This window comes from Columba livia, chromosome Z (genome assembly GCF_036013475.1).
Source record: "Columba livia isolate bColLiv1 breed racing homer chromosome Z, bColLiv1.pat.W.v2, whole genome shotgun sequence".
Classification (NCBI taxonomy): domain Eukaryota; kingdom Metazoa; phylum Chordata; class Aves; order Columbiformes; family Columbidae; genus Columba; species Columba livia.
Genome location: NC_088642.1, coordinates 42,540,821 through 42,562,531, shown reverse-complemented (window position 1 = coordinate 42,562,531; position 21,711 = coordinate 42,540,821). Strand labels below are relative to the sequence as shown.

The 21,711-nt window shown below is 40.6% G+C and overlaps 1 protein-coding gene across 11 annotated transcripts in view; it reads right to left on the bottom strand.

Moving 5' to 3' along the window:
* The window catches only part of GNE (glucosamine (UDP-N-acetyl)-2-epimerase/N-acetylmannosamine kinase), a 35,285-nt gene extending 15,113 nt beyond the window's left edge, over positions 1-20,172 (bottom strand). For 2 of the 11 annotated variants that reach the window (XM_065045559.1, XM_065045564.1), the window contains exons 1-6: positions 10,595-10,716; positions 7,660-7,753; positions 5,373-5,581; positions 2,218-2,669; positions 906-1,058; positions 228-440 (exon numbers count right to left, since the gene is read on the bottom strand). In XM_065045559.1, coding sequence (XP_064901631.1) covers positions 228-440; positions 906-1,058; positions 2,218-2,669; positions 5,373-5,536 — 982 coding nt within the window. In that variant the 5' untranslated portion in view covers positions 5,537-5,581; positions 7,660-7,753; positions 10,595-10,716. Of the gene's footprint in view, positions 1-227; positions 441-905; positions 1,059-2,217; positions 2,670-5,372; positions 5,582-7,659; positions 7,754-10,370; positions 10,500-10,594; positions 10,755-20,012 lie in introns of those variants that run through there. The other 9 variants (XM_005504598.3, XM_021290498.2, XM_065045566.1 and 6 more) reach the window with 7 other exon arrangements.
* Between the last annotated feature and the right edge of the window lie 1,539 nt (positions 20,173-21,711).

The window sequence follows — 21,711 nt, the reverse complement described above, 5'->3', positions numbered from 1 at the left end:
CAAACGGAGTTATATTTTAACCTGCCTATAGAGAAAAGCCTCATTATCTTATGTAAAACATACAAGCAGCATTAACATGATACAGGAATAGCCAGCAAAGCTTTAAAATGGGTCAAAAATTCTCTTGCACTGATACTGCCTCCCTCAAGCGTTCATTTGACTTCATCCCATAGAAGAAAAAAAACGCAAAACCATGAGGAAATTAAAATAGTTATGCAAACATGTACCTGTTTCTCTTCCTGTCTGACGTGTCCCCAAGTTGATGACAGGTGTACCAAAGGCGCCCACCTCTCTAACACCACAACTGCTGTTACCAATCATGCAACCGGCATGAGCAACTAGCTGAATGAACTGGTCAAATGGGACATGCTTTACTGCCCGAAAGTTGGGATGATGTTCAATGCCTTTCTTCCTCATCACCCGAACCATCTCTTTGCTTCCTACAGAAAAACAAGAATTAGAATAAATTATTCAAGCTCTGTTGTTAAACAAAAAGTCCAAATGTGCAAGGGAGCTAATAGCAGTTCATTGAGTTGCCAGCTCCAAACTGATTTTGTTCTGTTTTTATCCTCACAATGCAAGTTGCAGAGCTGGGCACGTAAGCCCAAGTTTGATCCCAAAATCAACTGCAAAAATACTTTTGTCATTTTAGTTAATTTAAGAGGCATTAATATTGCTTCTACATGTCACATGGTTTCTCTTCATCTTTCTCTGCATGCTGAAAAGCTGAAGTGTCCTCCAGCAATGTCAACATGGAGCTGCAGCAGATGCACACCTGATGCTGAGACCATCCAGCTACTTCCATCTGGCTGGAAGTTCTGGGATAAAAGCAATCTAAAAGAATTAACGTATGGTTTAAAGACAATCTGTTATGTGTCCATCTGTCATGAAGGTATTTTACTCACCTGCATCTACATTAGGGAATAGAACAAGTGTTCTTTTGTTGAATGAGATGAGTGCATCTAGTGTCAGCTCAAACATCTTTATGGAATGTTTAATATCTGTAGTTACAGGATGTTGCAAAGCAACTATGTAATCTCTGGTTTTGACATCTTCACCTGTCCAAATGGAGCCAAGAAACGTTTTTTTTATTGGAATAGAATAGTAACAGGAAAGGAGGATTTACTTTTGAAACCATTGATATGAAAGCTTGAACAATCAAGGCACTGAATGGGATATCTAACAAGTTTCAATGTTACAATAAAACTCAAGGGAGTAACAGGAGGATCTAGCTTATTATTTGCCTCTCTAGGCAAGCCTTATAACTTTAGAGACCACTACCTAAACCCCAACAAACTCTTCATTTGTAGGCCTACATGTCAAGCTTTTCAAGACTATACCAAGGTCAAGAGCCTGTTCTCACAGTGGTGTAAATATGGAATAACATGAAACGCCTGAAGCTGCTCAGGTTTTCTGTCAGTTGTCCATCCTCAAGCAAAGACTTCATTCCCATTTCTTTAAAAAAGTCAATGATCCTTGTTTTAGAACATATGAAAAGAAAGTTTATCTGCAAAATATTCACCTACCAATCTAGGAAGATCCCAGCTTCCAATTAGACAGGTTAATGTGCCATACAGGAGATTGCTTTGTCAAAGATAAAAAGCAAACACAAACCCCCACTGTTTACAGAAATTAAATGTAACTAAATGAAATGTAACTAAATGAATGAGAAACACCAAAAACCTTTGGCCCATGTTGCCCTGTTGCAGTGTATTCCTCAAAATAATGTTCATAATATACATTCCCATTGCTTTTTTTTAGACCAGTCTTGAATAGCTTTGATTCTATTTGAATACACCCTTTACACCAAAACAACTGTTCATATAAAACTGTTCTATTTTTAAGTTGTTCAGCTCACACAAATTACCCATTTAAGGAGTTGGGTTTTTTGATTTGGCAAAAGGACCAGATGTGTCTACCAGGACAGATTTGTATCTTTCCAGCTATACATGGTAGAACACAGAACAAAAGAAAATGTAGAAAGAACGAAATGCTAGATACTATTACCAAATATAGTAGTTTTTTTCAGAAGCAGCAGGTTGATGTTTGATAATCACCTCCAATTAAGCCAAGTTAAACTTACTAGCAGGAAGTCAGTCTCCTTCCTGTACTCTTCTCAGAGCCACTGGTCAACAGATCCCACACATTGATAACCTAGCTCCCAAGTTTGTCTAGTTTTGAAAGCTGTATGAAAAATACAAAAAATTGATTGCTCACCTAGCCACATGCATATAATACTCATGTAGTCCTTATTTTTGGCAGAGAGAAGCTTGTCATATGAGGGGCAGCCTGCTAAAAGGATGCGGTCATGGTCTTCACACATGGCTATCAAATGCTGCTCTGCACTCCTTGTGCAGCACACGTGGTAATGGGCCAGTTTGGTTATAGCGTGTCTGATAGAGTCATCAATGGTCCCACTGACTTCCCCACCTTCAATGTGAAGAATGCGAATATTCATCAGGGCTGCAGATGTGGCCAGGGCCAAAGCATCAAATCTGTCCCCGTGAACTATCATTATGTCAGGTTTCAGGCGGTTCAGGACATCCGGTAACTTGACTAATGCAAGGCCCACTGATTCCACCATAGCTGCCTCATCCTCCCCTCTCACAATGGTGTGCAATCTTGTATGAATATCAAAGTCATCTTGTTCGATCATACGATAGGTATTACTGAAGGTAAGAGGAAAAGGGTTAGAATAAATACAACTCTATTTTACAGCAACATAACTTGACAAAATAACTGTATAAGAATAGTTGTATTGGGTTTGAATACAGGTCTGATTATCACATCTCCTTCATTGAGGAAACTGAGTTTTAAGATTTTAACAGAATGTTCTCATCCATATGAACATGTCTCTCATATTCCAAGCATCAAGTGTTTCTAGACACCTAGAGCTCTGCTGAACTTGTCAATCATGTTTGCAGAGAGAACAGATATGGTATTATTTCCTTTCAGGAAGGTATGTTGGCCCATATATGACTTTGCTGGACAAATATATAATGATGCAAAGCTGAGGCCTGTATGTTCACGGAAAACATCCTGCAGCTAGCATCCAGTTTTTAGATTCTGTGTTTGAGCTGTATCAAGACTTACATACTCATACACTGCACAAAGAGGCCTTAAATTCAAAGGAAACAGGCTTTTGCACTAAAGAGAGAAGGTTTTCCACACATACTACCAGCTCCATTCCATAATGAGAAAGTAAAAACATTCCTTGAATACTGAGAATTGTTATTGTTATAAGTTACGTATCTGAAATATGAAAGATCACACATCTCTGTAAGATTACCTCTCTTCCACATTCACTAAACCTGACTTAAGTAATTGTACACTCTGCGTGGAATAAGAGAGAAAAACCCCAGAAGTTTTCCAATTCTGTCTTCAACCTATCTGACACATTCACTGTTTAATTACACTGTTTTATTACACTTTTAAACTAATTTAAATCAGATTTAATTTTCATTAAATCCACTCTGCTACTCAAATTCTGCAAATTAAAATCTCACAATCTGCAAGGTGAGTGCTCCAGCTCAAATAAAGAACCAATCTCCACTCTGTGTAAGTAAAGAAAACCCTATCTGCATATTCAGTTCTGCTCACTGCTGTAACACACAGGATATATTTCTACAAGTAACTTGTCAGGTTTTTGGTTTTTAAGGCAAATATTTTTTTTTTATGTGACCAAGTGAAGCAGCTCTGATTTTTATAGTATAAACTGCATAACATTTCCAAATGCCTTTACAATTGCCCTTCATAGACCTGGCTTTTTCTCTACTATGTGCATTTTTCTCAAAAAAACTTCATTATCTTTTCTTTTATATTCTTTCCATTCTGAAAGGTCAAAATCTAGGAAACAAAGAAGACTGTGCATTTTTGTTTTGTTTCTTGTATTATCCTCCAAACATTTCAGTATGAAACATTTCACAGGATCACTATAATTTGAATTCTGTTACTGTTGATTATCCTACTCAAATCACTAGAACACATACATTTTCAGGAGCCACTAATTCTCTAGGAACCTGCAGACTAAGGAGTGCTGGGCTAGGTCCCCAAAAAACCCTTGAGCAGTACCAGGGGTTTAAGAAAACTTACAACAAAGAAACTAACAGCAACCTTTGTCAGATCAAAATCTCTATTGCTTTGTGCATTAGAAATCATTTACATCAGAGAGACAGGTATTAAACACCTTGGAATTGGAAAAATAGTATTTCACATTACTTTGCACATGTCTTGCAGACAAAGGATTCAAGACTATAGCAAATGAAATGAGATTACCTTAGTTTACCAATCAGATAGGATGCAATTCAAAATGCTGACTTGGCAAGAAGTTTGATTTTTTTTCTTAAATCAGGTTTGTTTTGTGTTTTTCAATTCACCTTGCCATGTTATTAGATGGAAACAACATCCAATACAAAATAAGGAACAGAGCACTGTACTGAGGATGGGCAGCAGTGGAACTTCCTGTTTCAGCAGTTTGAAAAAATGTAGCTTCCTCACACCCTACCTTGTGAAGTACCAAAATTCTCGTTGGAAAGTCCAAAACTGTCTTTACTTGAAGATATGCATAACATTTCTCAAATTTCAACAACGCTTACATGCTGCAAGCCTTATGCTAAAGTCTGATTAAACATTTTCCTGTTTCACTTACTGGGCTCTGTCTGATAAATGCAGCCTGAGCAAAACCAACCAACAACCACAAGCCCAGCAAGAACACACATGCTGTTCTTTATGCCCTTTCTCCAGCAAACATGAGAATATTCAGGAGCTGGACCAAGACAATCCATCCTCCCGGTCAGGTGATCTGACTGCTTACTTATAGGGTGTTATGGAGGAGAACGTAATCTCTCCTGCCAAACTATACCTAACGTATCTATCAGTTATTCATTTTGTCAGAATGAGACAACCATCCTTTCCTTCCTCGCAGTCCTGGAAGTAAGAAGAAATATTTACCTAGGATATGAAATATGTACTTTATCCAGTAACTATGCAGAATGGAAGGGTTGCAACTTAAAATGACTGAAGATTATCTTTCCTCTGTGAAAATTAAAAACTGTACCAATTTCCATTCAATAATCACCAAATTTTTAGGGAAATCTGAATAAATTGAGTTTCTCCATTCATATAGTCTGTGATACTGTTGAAGACCTTAATTACAGCATTTACACAAAACTTTCTAAAATTCCAAGACTGGTCGGAAAAACCCAGAAATATACAATCCCAGAAGGGCTGCAAAATAAAATAAAATCTAAAAAATAAATTTAAAATTTTGTTGTGTACATTTGTGATGACAAAAATTTTGTTACCTAACATTCATTATGTTAATACTAATACCCCAGGAACAGATTGGCAGACATATAAAAAAATCACTTTACCCATAATCATCAATCAGGTGGGAACCAAGCACTATGACATCAAGCTCAAAGAACTGTGGTTCTGCCTTAATACCAAACATAATGGGAGCTAATTTTGAATAATCAGCACGATTGCAAGTAGCAACACAAACACGAAGTTTGTGGTTGTTTCCATTCTTCTCCATGACTTCTTTTTGCTTCTGTTTTGAAAGATTCTTGAAATACACTTCCTGAAATAATACAGAAGGAAAAAAAAAAAGCAGCAGCATTAATAATAATCTTTAGGGCAAAGTAAATGGTACACTTCATGAACAGCATACACAAGTGCAGCCCAGAACTGTGGACACATAGTAGTTCATCCATTGATGACAGACAACTGATACCTTAGAGTATCTATCATTACAATAGTTTAGAAAAGGACAGATTTTTTTTTAGTTAAAACTCACTTATATTTAATACCTCTGTTTCTATAAATAATATACAAAAATGTCTACATAAGCAATATTTAAGTATTATTAATTTCAACTGTAATTATACAGTAAAATGACTTTTTCCTGATCAGATAGAAACTTCTGTATAAGCAGAAAAACTATTGATATCTTAATAAATGAAAGAAAAAAAACAACTCATATTCTAAAACCACAGAATGCAACAAATTGCTAAAAGATTCACTGATGGACTCTGTGAACAAAATGAGAAAGTTTTTGCCTAAGTCAGTTTACGTATCTGTTAGACACACTTTGGTGAGATAAAATGAGTTAAACATTGACTTCTAAAGCCTCCCATACTGTTTTGCAGGCCAAAGTACATCAAGATATTACGTAGCATAATATTAGTTTACAATAAGACAACAGCTTTTGGAGACAAGTAGACGAATAAGGATGATGATTACCACCAGACAATATGGAGGCTATTGGGAAAAAAAAGGGGGTTCTGACAACTGAAATGCCAAAGAAACTTGGTATATTTACAAGCAACACTAACAGTTACTGTAATACAATGTATTCCCTAATCCAGTTTTACAGCTTCTTTAGTAGCTGATTGAACTATGCAATGATTTTAAATGTTTACCTATCCTTTGTTTACCATTTTGCCTTGTCTTTTTTTTTTGTTTTGTTTTTTATTTAGGAATTGGGAAAAAATTAGCGAACAAGAAACACCTATTAAAAATTATACAGTAATAACTCCCTCATAATAACCCAAATTCTCCCCTTGCCCCTGACAGAAACTAAGTTGGTAGCAGAGGGTATCAGACCAGCTATTTGTAATTTTTTTGTTGTCCTCTTTCCCAAAATAACTGTACTCTAAGTGAGTACAATACTTTCGGTATGAAATCTAATATGTCAGACTTCTTCTCCAATTTAATAGCAAGTAAACTTTTTCCAGATTAATGCATGAGGATTGCTCACCTTGGACTCAGAGCAGTATCAACCTCTCCAATGGTTTTACAGCTAGGGAAGCTTTTTCTGGGCAGCTCTATGCAAGCATGACAATATTGACATCCAATTTCATGCTCCTTTTATATTACACTTAATTTTTTTTTCCAGTAATTTTTTAAGAGAGGCTACTGTGATATCGCCCTTACAGGATCCAGGAACTTTTCAAAAATTGCCCCATTTTTAACACAGATTATTTTAGGTTTTATTACATATAATGAAACAATGTTTTGGTTTATTACTAGTGTTAGGGTGACCAGGAATCTATCCCAAGTTGTCAAAGGTAAGATACATTTCTAGCCTCCAGCTGCAATTCATTATGGCTCTGCAGAACTATGACTGACAGTGGTGTTTTTTCTAGTTGAACAACAACCATGATTCCCGAGAGAGTAGTTTATACTACTTTTTAGAATAAAACTGAAGTTGGAAAAAGCAAAGACAGCTGCCATTACTAAGCTCATAAGAAATGGCATTTCTCATTTACTCAAGCAAAGCAGCTATGGCTATGCCTATCAACTTAAGTAGAATAGTTACAGTTCTGGAATGTCAGCATTGGGTTCATGACAAATTAAGCCGAGTTCTATGGATTCAGCCATAAAGTAATAGGTATTATTTAGTTTACATTGAGCCCCTTCATTTGAATTTACATTTGAAACTTACTTCAAAAGTAGTATGTTAATTAACTACTGTTTTACACTTTCAAAGAGTCAGATGACACTTTTTTTTTTGGCAGTTCAAGCAAATTAATTATTTCCTCATGCTGAAAACAACTGCAGCTATGTGCCTATATGCTGGCTGGTTTAATTTATTCTTGTCTTCCTTTCTGTCCAAAAAGCCTGAAGTACTTTCAATGTATTTAAAAAACTCAGTACCTCATGTTGCAAAAGTAGAGAGTACTTTCCAGGATTTTAGATGCTGTATAAAGGTAGGTCAGAGAGCATGTTATCCTGCACCAGTGAGTGGAACCTGAAACCACATTAGCTAGACTCAGATCTAACAGAACCAATCCTTTCTCATTTCTAAAACAACCTCTTTTTGGAGATAGTTCTTAGCCAGATATCATGTCATTGTGTCTGTATAAACAGCCACTATTTCAAATAATACTCAAGATGTGAAGACCACTTCTGACATCCCTATAAGCTTGTCTTTGAAACTGCATGAATAACGTTAGTATGATTAGAAGCAATTCTCTCACAAGACTTTTCAAATCAGTCACAGCTGCATACATACTCTGTACTACATAAACTGAGAAGCCAAAGTAAAAGGGCACAAAATAAGGAAGTGACAAAGTGAGCTTACCCAAAGTCTGCTTACTCCAAGTTACCTGCCTGAACTAGAGCCATCACTTCCCCTCAGACATAGCAGTTGTCTTTTCATTTAGGCAAAGAAAGCTTTTAAGAAGCAGAATAGTTTTCTGTCCTCCATCTTCAAACAGTGTCTAATATTCTAGAACCCTTCAAACCAAACCCAGAAAATACCATCTCCTAAAATATTAAGTATGTCAGTTGCAAAAAAAACCCAAACTCATGGTTCACCATAACTACAGATCTACCAGAACTGAATCACGAGATCACACATCTTTCTGGCCACACAGGTTACATTTAATTACAGTTGCTACTGGCTGCAATAAAGGTCTCTTGAAATAATTCTGGACGTAGATGTGGATATACTTAAAAGGCATATGAACTCACCAGAATCAAAAGCAATTCATGCTATTTGTGCATTTAAACTTCTGTTAACATTAAGTTTCAGTAAGCCCCAAAGCGGAATTATTTTTACTACTGCCTTAAACCTGTAACACAATAGTGTCAAAAAGTTGCCGTGCTGCAGACAAAGTTCTTCTACTGTTGCCAGTTTGAAGGTGTTTTTCTAAGGAACCAAAATATTTACCCTAGCAAAAGGACAGGTAACAATCCAATATAAAATAAATGTGTTAACTACATAGAGAAATTTACCACTAATTTAACCAGTTTATTTTTTTTTCAGGTTAAGCTGGGTGATGTATTGCTACATCACAGTTTAAAACCAGGCAGAATTGTTTCTTGACTTTGACCAGTTCTGAGCCTGTAAATGCAAAAATAATTCTGAATTTTCAGATACCATTCACTGTCAACATGTAACAGCAAAGTTCCTTCAACCCTTAACAGTATATTCCTTCAAGGAGAGCTGTAATGTCCTAGCTACATAATTTTGTTACCACTACAATTCTAAAATTTATTAATAGGTTTTGCAGGCTAATAACCTCTTTTCAGAACGGTTAATTGAAACTCTCTAAAATAATCGCTACCAGCTGCCTTTAAGTTTCTACGTGTTTGATGACAGACTGAGTTTGATCTACACAGCCTTATCTAATCTGAGATTTTACTGTTCCAAGGTCTACCTCTTCCACCTTGCTAGGACTCGTAATCTTCAGCAGAAAGGAGAAGAAATAAAACAGTGCTCCATGAAGGACTACTTGAAATAATTAATCTCTAGTTGTTTTGGCCTACTGCTCTTCCATATACCATCTTAAGGCTTTTAGACTATTAGAGGTTCAAGGACTTTTTAAGACCGGGGGATTCTGGGCCAAATTTTACAGCAATCAAGTATCTACTACTTATGCCAAGTGCAATGCCAAGTGCATGAGACACCTCTTTATCAGTGTTCCACAAACAAATGATGCCACTTGTATATTCTACATTCATGTTTCTGAAGCAATGATTTCCAAAATTGCAGAGCCAGGAATACTCCTCTTTACAATCTCTAAACTCTCCATGTGTCTGTGTGCTTGTGGAGTCATTTGGTCTTCCCACTTGCTTCACTGTGTAGTAGGCATATAGGTTATTCAGCCCAAAACTCTTCCCACAACATGTGCTAGTGAATGTATTCATGCCACACTCCTTTAGCCACGGACCTATTGCTTCTGTATGGCCTGTAAGCACACACATGCAGTGCCTGTTCCTGCAGCCCTTTGCAGGTTAATGATCAAAACCAAGTCTTGCAGCAAGCCTCCTTGAACACATCTGTGCAAGTGGAAAAAGCGTTCTCACTGCCACCTAGCATGTTTGTTTCTTATATCACCCTGAGCACATATTACCCCATGCTGAGGCAAGAAACTCTTTGCATCATTTCCCCCAACAAATGGGATCAAAGTCTTGACTGCCCTCCTTGTTTGTATGTGGTATCACCCCCTACAGACCTCTCAAGTTATACAGATAAATATAAAGATAAATATACAGGTCTGTTAAATCCACGTGCGCAAGGCCAGTTCCTCAACACACCTCCAACATGCAAAAGCGCATACGTGTCTTTCTAGGGACAAACTTTCCCTTCTCCCACATGTGGACAGGTGTAAGCAGCAACACCTACGGCCGTTCTCTTTATTCCATCGATAAAGACTCGTGAGCGCCGCTCCGTTTGCAGGATTTACAGACACGCGCGTGCGCATACACCTTCCCACGGCCATTCCCGCTCAACTCCACCACAGCTCCGCGCGCGCCCCCGCCTCAGGACCACCCGCCGCATTCACGTGCGCACGCTCCGCACGCTTTCCCCAGCACCCACCATCGCGCAGAACCATAGAATAATTTTGGTTGGAACAGACCCTTAAGATCCCCGAGTCCAACCGCAACCTACATCCAACACAAGCTCAGGAGCGCCCCAGGCGCATGCGCGCCATGTCCCGGCATTACGCCATCCGCGGCGCGCGACACCGCCCACGCGCAGCCGGCGCGGCTCGGCAGAGCTCCCGCCGCCCCCCAGCCCTCATTCCAGGCTGTCAGCCGGTGCCGCGCGGCCCTCCCCGCCCGGCAGCACGATCTCGGACACCTCGTGGAGGCTGAGCCAGGCTGACGCGACCCCACTTCGCAATCGCCTCGGTCCGCGGTCAGCCGTCCCCACGGCGAGATGGCAGCAGCGCTTCAGGAGCCTGGCGCATCCACCGCCGAGCTGGCACAGAGGCCCCGCCCCCAGAAGGGCGGCCCCTTGCCGCCTGCCTGCGTGGGGCGTGGGGGAGGGGCAACGGGGCCTCGCTGCGGAGCTGGGTTTGTCCGGGGCCAGCTCCTAACAAGGAACTGTGTCCTTGTTACAGGACCGCCTCGTACTGTCACTTAATAAATGGCATAACATGATTCAGTACGCATGAGAGCAGTCCAGTTAAAACTGCTGAATGATCTTACAGCTTCAGTGGGGATCACCATCATGTTAAGAGCTTTTACATTGAGGGCTGTCTTAAAACCATGAACTGTGAGTTTTCCTGTATGAGATGCAAAATGAGGACATCCAGCAATGGCAGGAAGAATGAGGAGGTTGCCTGATCTTGCAGGCTGTGAAGAACTAGAGCCATCTACCATTAAGAGCCTGTAGCTCATTAAAAGCTTCTGGATGTGCTGCAGAATTCTATGACTTTCTTGTTAATTCAGTCAAGAATGACTGCATTTACTTAAATCCTGTTGACTTCATTGGCATGTGACAATCAAGAAAGTTGTTAAAACAGCTGTCAAGTGGTGTTGGCCATCTATGTGTTTCAGCTGATTGTAAAAGAGATGTGTCTTGTTTTCTCCGCTGGATGTATTCTGGGGTCAAAGCGGACTCTTATTAGTGAGATTACTGTGACTTGGATCCTAGTTAAGTACCCTAGGCACCATATGTAACAGCAACCTACGCCCACTATATTTTGCTATGAGAACACCTCCTAGTAATATGAGAATTCTCCACCCATTTTCTCCTTCTCGTGTTTGTGTGACTGGAACCTGACAGTCTAATGTGCTAGGGCCATCCATCTGATCAAGACACTGCTGGATTCAGCTATTTGGTACCTGCACTCTGACATAGTTTCTCAAACCAAATTGTACCATTGTTGATCCATATAATATTTGAAGTGTCTCAAATCCCTTCTGCTTTCACCCTCTGCTTCTCAGAAAAATTAGTGTTAATAGTGACTCCTGTGTCTGACATGCCTGAAATAGACACAAGGAATGTACCTTACTAGGGAGAAAAAGTTGACTTTTCTAGCAGATAACAAATATTTGTTTAGAAAGGCTTTCAGGAACAAATACTGAAGTCTTCAATTAAAAAAAAAAAAAAAAAAAGTCTTAAATAGGAATTATGACAATATAATTTAATTTAAAAATTAAAAAATCCTTAAGACTTGCCCTCAGGAATTTAACATTCTGAACTGTTTCCCAATAGAGACTGAAATAACATCTTATATGATGATGTTCAGAAAGTCCTCAGACAGCTGTGGTCCAATGAGTCATAACTCCTCACAGCCTCAGTGTTTTGAGAATATTGCAGCACACCCGCTTCTCAGATTACCAGGGATCTTAACTTGAAATACTCACCAGAGGTAGTAATAGCAACTGGAAGGCACCTTAGGTTAGATCCATGTCCCACCTAAGTTGTTTTCATTGTTCTCTGCATTGCTAGATTTTCTTTATGCATATTGCACATTGCTTAAAAACCTATGTGCATTCTGGAAATATCTTTATAAGCAAGTTTGTATTGTCTTATGTAAATGCTTTTGAGCAATCATAAGCTCACCAGTATATCTACATCTGGCTTCACTAAAAGAAAATGCTGAGGAAGAGCCTGAATCATACTTGAGCACAAGTGTATGAAAGTGTGCATACATTTACAAATTCTGAATTATACTAGTACTTATGCAGCTAGAATCAACTACACTGAGAGTTAATTATTCTTACAACAGCATCAGTGCATTGCTTGATGTGTTTTTTTCCAGAAGTGTGGTTTAGCATCTTGCAACACAAGCTGCAGAAGGGGGAAAGTTTATGCTCCTGGTTATTTCTCACCCACAGACCTCACATATTACATATAGAATGAAATTAATCTTGTGTTACTCAGTGAGCCCTGCCCCAAGTCTCTCCAGCAGAGAGAAAAATGCTATCCAGAAAAATGAGATGGGAGAGGTCTGCCTTACCCTTTGCTGCTCAGAATCACAAATGACAGTGTGAAGGTGGCCTCCTGTGCTTGCCAAGCCCTGAGGGAGTACTGAGGGTCATTAGAGGAGTAGGGTCACAGTGTTCACATTAATTCATTGGCTTTCTCCTCATCAAAAAGCTATGTACAAATGGTAAAAGCCCTGCAGGGACTAAACATAAATTAATACTGAAAGTGCTGGGATATCCTGGAGTCAAGAAGCTTCCTTCTAGAGAGGTCATGCTGCTTAAGATTTGAACAGAAGAAGCAAGATCATCTGGTTTGGTTTGCAGCTGCCTCAAAGATGAGACTCTGGAAACCCATTCTGAAAAAGATGAAAGGTCCTAAACTGTGGTCTGACAAGGGATTTGTCAGTGCATGATTATGCCCAGGAGATGGACAGTGTGGACAGATAGAGCGAGTATCACTGTGAATTTCTGCACTGGGGCTAAGCGCTTCTTCCCTCCTGAAAGAAAAGGAATAGGTCTTTTTAAATCAGCCTCTACATGAGATGGAGTTTTAATTACTTATTTTCTTAACTCTTCATTTACATCCATTTTATTTATGTCAAGACAAGCTGCTCAGTGTAAGAAAGTGAAAACTTAAGATTTTCAAAAGCAACTAGAAGCAGCTGTCCATGTAAATTCTGTACTATCCAGCCTAAAACACTTGAAAGCAACTTGAATTTTAAAGGTGACGGTCATAGTGCTTGCAGAAGAGCAGGTCCTTCTGACACAGTCAAACTAATAAATTTTGAAGATTCTGGCAGAGCAGTGCTCAGCTTCTGTGAATGTACTGTATTATGAATATCCCTTATAGGAAAAGACCAAGTAACACACACTACATGATATAAGGAAAATCTAAGCAGGTACTGTAGGGAAAGCGTAACAAGTTACCACCTTCCTACATCTTCCTGTTTATTTTTCCCAGTTAAAACTACCAGGTGAGCTGTGTAGCTAATTGTAACTGTAAGCAATGACAACATGCTAGGCTGGCATCACATCATGGGCTTGCAGCTTTTATCTGATGTTTCAGAGAAAGCAAAGAGGTGGAGGGTACGACAATGATATACATGCTATGCAAAGGGAAATTTTGGGTTTTATTGTCTCCTCACCACAACATCTATCTCTCATGTATTTTCTTAGTATCTTATGCTAACACAAAAAGCGGACCTGCATGTGGATAACATTGTTACGCACAGATTTCCCAGCCAAGGGAGAGGAAATCCAAAACTATGTGAAAATTTGTTCGCTGTCTCAGGGGAGGCTATGTGTCCACAGAAGAACAATGAAGCTGGTGAAGGGAGCTGTCTTATGAGGAGCAGCTGAGGGAACAGGGGTTGTTTAGTCTGGAGAAAAGAAAGCTCAGAGGAGACCTTATCACTCTCTACAACTACCTGAAAGGAGGTTGTAGCAAGGTGCTACTTGCTTCTCCCAAGTAGCAAGTGACAGGACAAGATGAAACGGCCTCAAGTTGTGCCAGGGAAGGCTTAGATTGGATATTAGGAAAAATTTCTTCACAGAAAGGGTTGTCAAGCATTGGAACAGGCTGCCAGGGAAGTAGTTGAGTCACCTTCCCTGGAGGTGTTTGAAAGATGTGTAGACATGGCACTAAGAGACACGGTTTAGTAGTGGATTTGATAGTGTTAAGCTAACAGCTGGACTCAGTGATCTTAAAGGTCTTTTCCAACCTAAATTATTCTATGTTAAAATCAAGTGCATCAAACCGCTAGGTAACAAGCAGAGTTGTGTATCTCATTGAAATAACTAGGAATTAGCTAAAAAAAACCCCACAATATTTTATTTAAAGCTGACAGTGTTAACTTGTTAACAGTCTCATCTTTCTTATTGGAAAGATGGTATATGGTGATGTCTGAACTATTACAATATAACTGCATTTGCCTATATCCTATAAAATTTGAGTCAAGTTTCCACTAACTAGCCAGAGTTGCAGGATGCGATAGAGCCATGATATGAAAAGCAACCTTTGTTCTAGGGAATTCTTTGGCCAGAGGTGGTGAGATAGTATCTATCTGAAACCCATGCAAAGCACTGGAAAGAGTTCTGGCAACATCAGTAGGATTTTTTTCAGTTAATTCAATTTCTAACAACTTGAGATTTTATCTTAATTTCAGCTAAAAACCCTACAAACCCTTTCTTTCCCACTCCCTCTCTCTAGAAATAAAATAGTGGAACGGACCCACTTTTTGCTGTCATCATGTGATTAATTCTGCTTGTGTGATTTGTTTAATCCTTCCAAAGGGTCTGTTTTCTTTGCATGTATTAAAAGCTCTTAAGGTTATGGTTTGTTTGTTTCTTCTGAAGCTCCACTCCTGTTCAGTCCTGCTGAAATAAATATGATTGCTATTGCTGATTGTTGACACACATCAAACATTCACTGAGCAATATGACACAGTTCAACATACCCAAGCTGGCTTCAAAACAGTTGGGTTTTGAACAATGATGGCAGCCTAGACTGGGATGATTCTTGTGGTAAAATTCTTCCTCTTACTATGCTGATGCCTGTGCTGTGCACCTAAACCCCCTTGATCAGCAGACAACATAGTTTACTCGAAACAACTTGGGGTGTGTTCAAACAGGAATGAATAGGGCCCCTGTATATGCTGAGAGTAGCTGGACAAAAGCCAGTGAGGAACCAACTTAAGTGGAAGCTGTCATCACTAGGTAAGAACAGTAGGTAATTTTACCGAATACTACATCCCAGTTTGCACCTCAGTTACAGGTGGGAGAGTGATTTGTTATGCATACTTGGTTGAGGAAACCATGCAGAAAAAGCAGCCAAGTTATCTGGATGCAAATGACTTTCATATGTGTAAGGCCAGAAAGCGAGTTCAGTTAAGGTTTCTCAGTTCTGGTCACTTTGGGCTTTTATCACAATAACAAGTTGTTTATATTTCTTTAAATAGGCAAGTTTGCAAGACTGAGCTTGATTCTCTATCCGGGTTTCAGTAAAAGCTAAACCCATGTCATTTCTGCTTCATTCCTACTGTATTATCACAGTTTTAAAGATGGAAGATATGAAAATTACAATATTCCAGCAGTGCTGTGGTTCTAACCTTGTGTTCTGCTCTGTACCATGCAGCCCTCTGCCCTCACTCCAAGATTCCTTTCAGTGGGTGCAAAGAGACAAGAGTGAACTGTGTCCAGAGGAACAGCTATGCACGTTGGTCTGTGGAGGCTTGTGAGCTCTAACAAAGATACAAGAGCTGTGCTGTCTTGAAGTTCAACAGGCTAGAAGTTGGGAGAAAAGGAGGGGAGGTGCCAGAAATTATCATCTAGTGATAAGACTGCCTAATTTTTCTGCTTAAAGTTGGCATACAGTGTTGAAAAGAAAGATAAATGTCTGACAGTAAGAAGGACTACTGCATCAAACTCTTGCCTCTTGTAACTATTAATGCCTCCTGTGTTGTGCACAGGTCTAGAGGCTCCTGTTTGCTCTCCTTGTCCAACTAGCATATCTTTTTTTCAGATTTTTCTTAACCCTCCTGAGGATCTATGGCATCCTCCTTGCATGCGGCTGTGTTTTTAATGTGGCAGTCAGCTGAAAAATATTTGAAATATTATGTCTTCACTGGTAATTCCTAATTTCTAATTTAAGGGGTACAAATGATACTACAAAACTACAAAAAAGAGAAAATCTGTTAAGCAGAGATCTGGTGTCAGGACTAGAGAATCATAATAGTAAACATGTATTTCTAGCCTTTTTCCATATTAAAGGATTTTTTTTTTCTGTGTAGTTTGCAGACTGTTACTTTGGCTATTAACCGCACAGACAAAAAATGTGATGAAAGAAGAAAATGTGATTGTAAAGATGGTTACAGCACAAAGCATATAGTCAGTTTACAGATTCAAAGACAGATTAGGAAATTTTGAGAGACAGAGAATATTAAATGAGCAAAGAAGTGTAGCTGTAGCTGTTCACTAAACAAAGGGTAAATTGTCCTGTTTTGGAAGCTTGTAACACAGTAGGTATCATTAGCCGAGTTATTCAAATGTCTTCTTTAACCATGTGACTTTTAAAGCAATCTTAAAGTCTAAACTATTACATGGATATTGTAATTTCCTGAAAAAAATTCTTATTTTTCATTTGAAGAGCCTGCAGAGAGGTAATAGAAGGCTCAAATGGAAGTCAAAAGCAGAGTGTTTTCTGTATCAGGCATCACACAAAATATGTTTTTGTTTTTAATTCTGAGTCAAGAATAAAATGTCCTAATTTTTTGTTTGGAGTATCTATAGTCCTTATTTTCACTACTAGCAATCTCGAGAACAGTTTTGTTTTTTCAAAACAAGAAAGAAAAATCAAGGAAAAGCAAAAACAAGCACACAATTTTTAAAAAGGTACTATCTTTGAAGAGTGCATAGAAAGCCTTCAATCGACAAACGTTCTGTAAGAGTGCTTTACTTGGACAAGAAGCCACGACCTTGTAGATGATGAAAACCAACTCTCTGGAGTTCAAGATGACATTTAGGAAAACAAAAAGACCCCACATGTTAAGTGGCTATTTACTTCTTTCCTTCCTTCTTTTTGATACTCATCTGGAAAAAGTCATGTGAAAAGCATGACTCAGCTGTTATTCTGACTTAACTTTAAGGATAGTGTAGTTTACTCAGGTGGATTTGCTGCCCATGTTCTTCTATTAAAGCTTGATTTAGTGCTGTATACTTTAATGAAAGATGGTTCTGAATTACAACAAAATAAAAGCAACTGCTAAAATATTCCCTGATTTTGCAGGAAGGGCAGCTCTCTTGATAGATGTTCTGACCTGAGCACACACGCCTGTAGGCTATGCTGAGTCGCCCTGGGAAAGACCATACACCACCGAGAGACTAGCAGTCTATTCTCCCAAGCCTCAATATGTGTCAGGAAGCAGGCCGTTACAGATCACTTTCTGACTGGCCTGGCTACTGAGGCAGTACTTACTAGAAACACAGCCTGAATGTTCCTGCCATTTGGCTAGTAACACTCCAAGTTGTGAGATGCTCCCCTTCATACTTCTCCTGTGCTTTCTGAAACTCCCGTGTGAATCTCTGAAAGGCAGTTAGGGAATACTGACACTGTATAGCATGATGTCATGCTTGTATTTTCTCATACAAAGTTCTATGATCCATCTTGATCTTTTACAATGTAATTGTAAGAAAAAGCATCCCATTTCATAGGGATTTTTAAAAGGACATTTTGTATTTTCAAAGCTATGTACTTCCTGGGAAAACCACTATGAGTGGCTTCTACCACATGAAATAATGCTGGTTCATGGAGAAGATTACAGGGATCCTTGACTCTGTCTTAGTCTCAATTTTACATAACTAATAAAAATCTCCTTCCCCTGAACAGTACAATGTTGATGGGAATCTCCTTTCCTTAAGTATTTCCTCTAGTGTGGGCTGCCAAACTTCTTACTATTTCATCCAGTCTGCAGGTAGATCTGCTAGGTATCATATGGTAAAGGAGCAATGCAGCAGAGGTGAGAAACCTTCTGGTGGAAAAGTGCTCCCAAGTCAAAAAGTCCATTTAGTTTTTGTTTACTAACACTGGGGGACATGAAAACATTCTACAGTTCACATCAATGTCCTCAGTTTCCTTAAATCTCCTTAATGGGGAGCTTTGTTAATTTTTACTTCTGTCCCTAAGTTGGTTTACTCTTTAGCATCTGATGTACTGACATAGTGGTGTCACATTTGGACTTGCAGCATGAGAGGGAAACACTGCTACAAGAGGGCAAAAAATATGATCAACTAATTTCTTACATAAAAATATGGACAATTTACATATTTTTAGTGCTTGCTGGAAATACATTTCTTTAAAGCCTAAACCTGGGTCCTAGATGGATGCCTTCATTGGACAATATCCAAGGTGATGATATTCCTCAACACCTCCAGATCTCAGGGAGACCTGGAGACAAATCTCAAGTCAAAGCTGGCTGGGAGGCAAGAGGAAAGGGACAATATGTAAGGAAACACTTCAGAGAAAAAGGTATTTCCAGCTGACATATTAAGACATTCAGATCCAAGTGGGACAGGCCACCTATGCATAACAGGCACACACCATTTCTTTTGTATTTTGGCAGACATCACCTCCATGCCTTTTCCACACCCTTCCTGTATGCAGAGTGCCATACCCCTTGATAGCTTAAAACACCTGACAGGCTGGCACAAAACCTGCTCTGCAGGTGGAAAAGTGAACAGCCTGGGGCAACAGCATCAGTTGCACCACTAAGCACCACTTCCGGCAGTGGGAATGCTGGCCAAGGGGCAAGAAATCATGACCACTCCTGGGAGAAACTGGCTGGCTCTTTGATGCTCTCTCCAGTGCCACCTTCCCAACCTTTCTGGACTTCCTATCCTTCTTCTCCCTGCTGTGTGCCTCTTCTCTGCCTTTCCCTCAACATTGCGCTCACTTCACTTGTTATTTGGATACCTTCTGAGAAAACGTACCTAAAAAATTACCCCGCAGAGCTCAAGGACCCTTGTTACCCTGCCTGCATTCATATCTGTTCTCCCAGCTGCTCTCCATGCTCTACTTGGAAATTATTCTTTCGAGGGTTCATGCCTTTCCTCCCACTGTGCCCGTACAGCACCTGGCCTGGTGCTCATATCCACTAGTACATCCACAAAATAAACCTGATCAATAATCTTAAAACCCTGCCAAATCACCACCCAAGTAGTACCTCAACGTGGGTGAGTCCAAACCTAATCTCTCATCTCCCAAATAACAGACAAGGAAGTCCAAGTGACAAGGAATAGAGTGCTAGCTTTGTGAGGGTTCCCAGCTCCCCATAGCTTGCTATGGACTGAATAATGAAAAGAGAATCCAGAAAGAATGGGCACGAATGCCCATTAAGTACCGTTCTCCGGAGGACTTTTAAATGCCTGTTAGCCGGCACGGCCGCAAATGCCATATGCCAAATGGAGAAACAGAGGGCACAAAGCCAAATCCCGCGTTGGCCCTGGGGGCGGCACCTTCCGTGACATCCCCGCGGAGCGGGCAGGAAGGTCTCCGCCGGGGTTCACCACACGCTGGGTGCCAGCTCGTCCTCGCCCGCAGGGCTGCCCTAGCGCGGGCTGCCTGCAGGCACCCTCTCGGCGGAACGCTGCCTCCCGCGGGGACAGTGCGGCCCGTCTGGCCGCTGCTACTGCCCCCACTTGCTCACCCGCCTGGGAACAGCACTGACAAACGGCGGCTCCTGCAGCCTCCGCAAGGCGAGCACGCCCGCGGAGCATTCCCCGCCCGCACGGCCGAACCGTCCCACCTTGGGGCCCCCGCCGGGCAGGGAGCGAAACCGCTGACTTACGTGGGGGCCGTCGGCGAGCGGCTCTCGACGCGGCGGGGCGTTGGTCCCCATGGAGGCCGGCGGGGCCCCGGCGCCGAGTCGCTTTCCGGGCGGCTCTACTGCTTCCAGGAAGGGGCCGTCGGGCCGCCGCGGGAGCAGCACACGCGGCCAGCACCACGCCGGCACCGCCCCGAGCCGCAAGCACCGCCTTCGCTCGCCCTCGGGCAGGGGGCAAGGGCTTCTCGGCCGTTCTGGGATGAGTCCATGCCAAGCCGGAGATTGTGAGGCGTGCTGGGTGCCAAGCCTTTTAGTATTGCATTTACAAAGGCCGTGCCGGTACCCCTGCAGAGCAACGCTGAAAACGGGGATCTTGTACTCGGTTACCCCACATGAATTGCCTCCTAGTGTGCTCCTGTATCTCAGGGAGACATTCCCCTGCTGGGTACCACCTGTGCACGCACAGCAGTTGGGAGGTCCAGGAAGCCTTACTGTAATAAATTTTGACTCGAAATTAACTTGAATAACACAAATATATTCCCGATGGATTTCAACGCAATAAGCAAAGACAGCGCTGGGCTGCCATGAAAATGGCTTCTCCAATAGCGCGCCGCAAAAACTTCTTCCAGCCTTTTTATAGGGTCCCGGGTTCGTTGCTCAGAGTGCCACGTCACTCGTTCTTTCTGCGAATGTGTCCTCTGTTGTCAGGCAGTTAATCTCCTATCTTCTCACCTACCCCTGCTCCCCTCCCACCTTTAGAGGATCGAACATTTAAGGCAATTGCATAACAAAGGGCAGGGGCTTCCCATGTTGCACAATAACCCCTGAGCGTTTCCTTCTAAGAAGTGTTAATGAACAAACATCTCTAACTCTTAGAATTGTTTATTACAATTCCCCCCTTTTCTTTTTCTACTTATTTTGTTCATTAAAGCGTTGTAATTCTTGACTACTTGATACAAATAACTCAGTATCATCTTGATTGGGTAACTGCTCATACTTTGCTTTAACTAATAATAAATGTGCTGCTTCTAGCCTGCTTTTCACAATAGCTATTACTTTATTAAAAATACAGGGTCCAAACATCAACACTAGCATTAAGAGAATCAACGGCCGTGCTATAGTAGAGAGGAGGGTTGTAAGCCAAGGTGTTTGTCTAAACCAGGTTTCGTACCAACTCTGCCGAGTCCAACAGCTTCAAAATATGGTGGTTTGGTGTTTAAGCATAACCAGCATTCTGCTGTTAAATTTGGGTGTGTTTTGTTATCACCTGATAGCTCACATTTATTAGAATCCAAAGTGGGTTTACTTCTTCCGATTGTGTAAATGCATCTATATCAGACCTATCTGTCATTTTAATATGAAATATCTTAGAAGTTTTATTTATCTCTAATTTCCCCGTTATTCTTGCATTAGGGCCTATTGATTGGGATTTCCCTTCTAGGGCAGGTTCTTTTTGTATCTTTATAAGTGTCCCTCGGTCAGTCCTAGTCTCCCAGATCCTTACACCCCAAGTTTTGCCAATTGACTACCCCTGGTCTTGCGGTTGCAAGACTGTAATTTCTAATGTTTTGCAAATCCCTGGGTCAGAACTACCATAAAGTGATGGGAGAGATTGTCTCACAACCCCAATAAGCACAATAATATTGATTAGGATAGTTGCAATATCCCTTTCCTGGATTGGAGCTAGGGCACCAATAAGTTGATACTGCACTTCCCCTTTTGT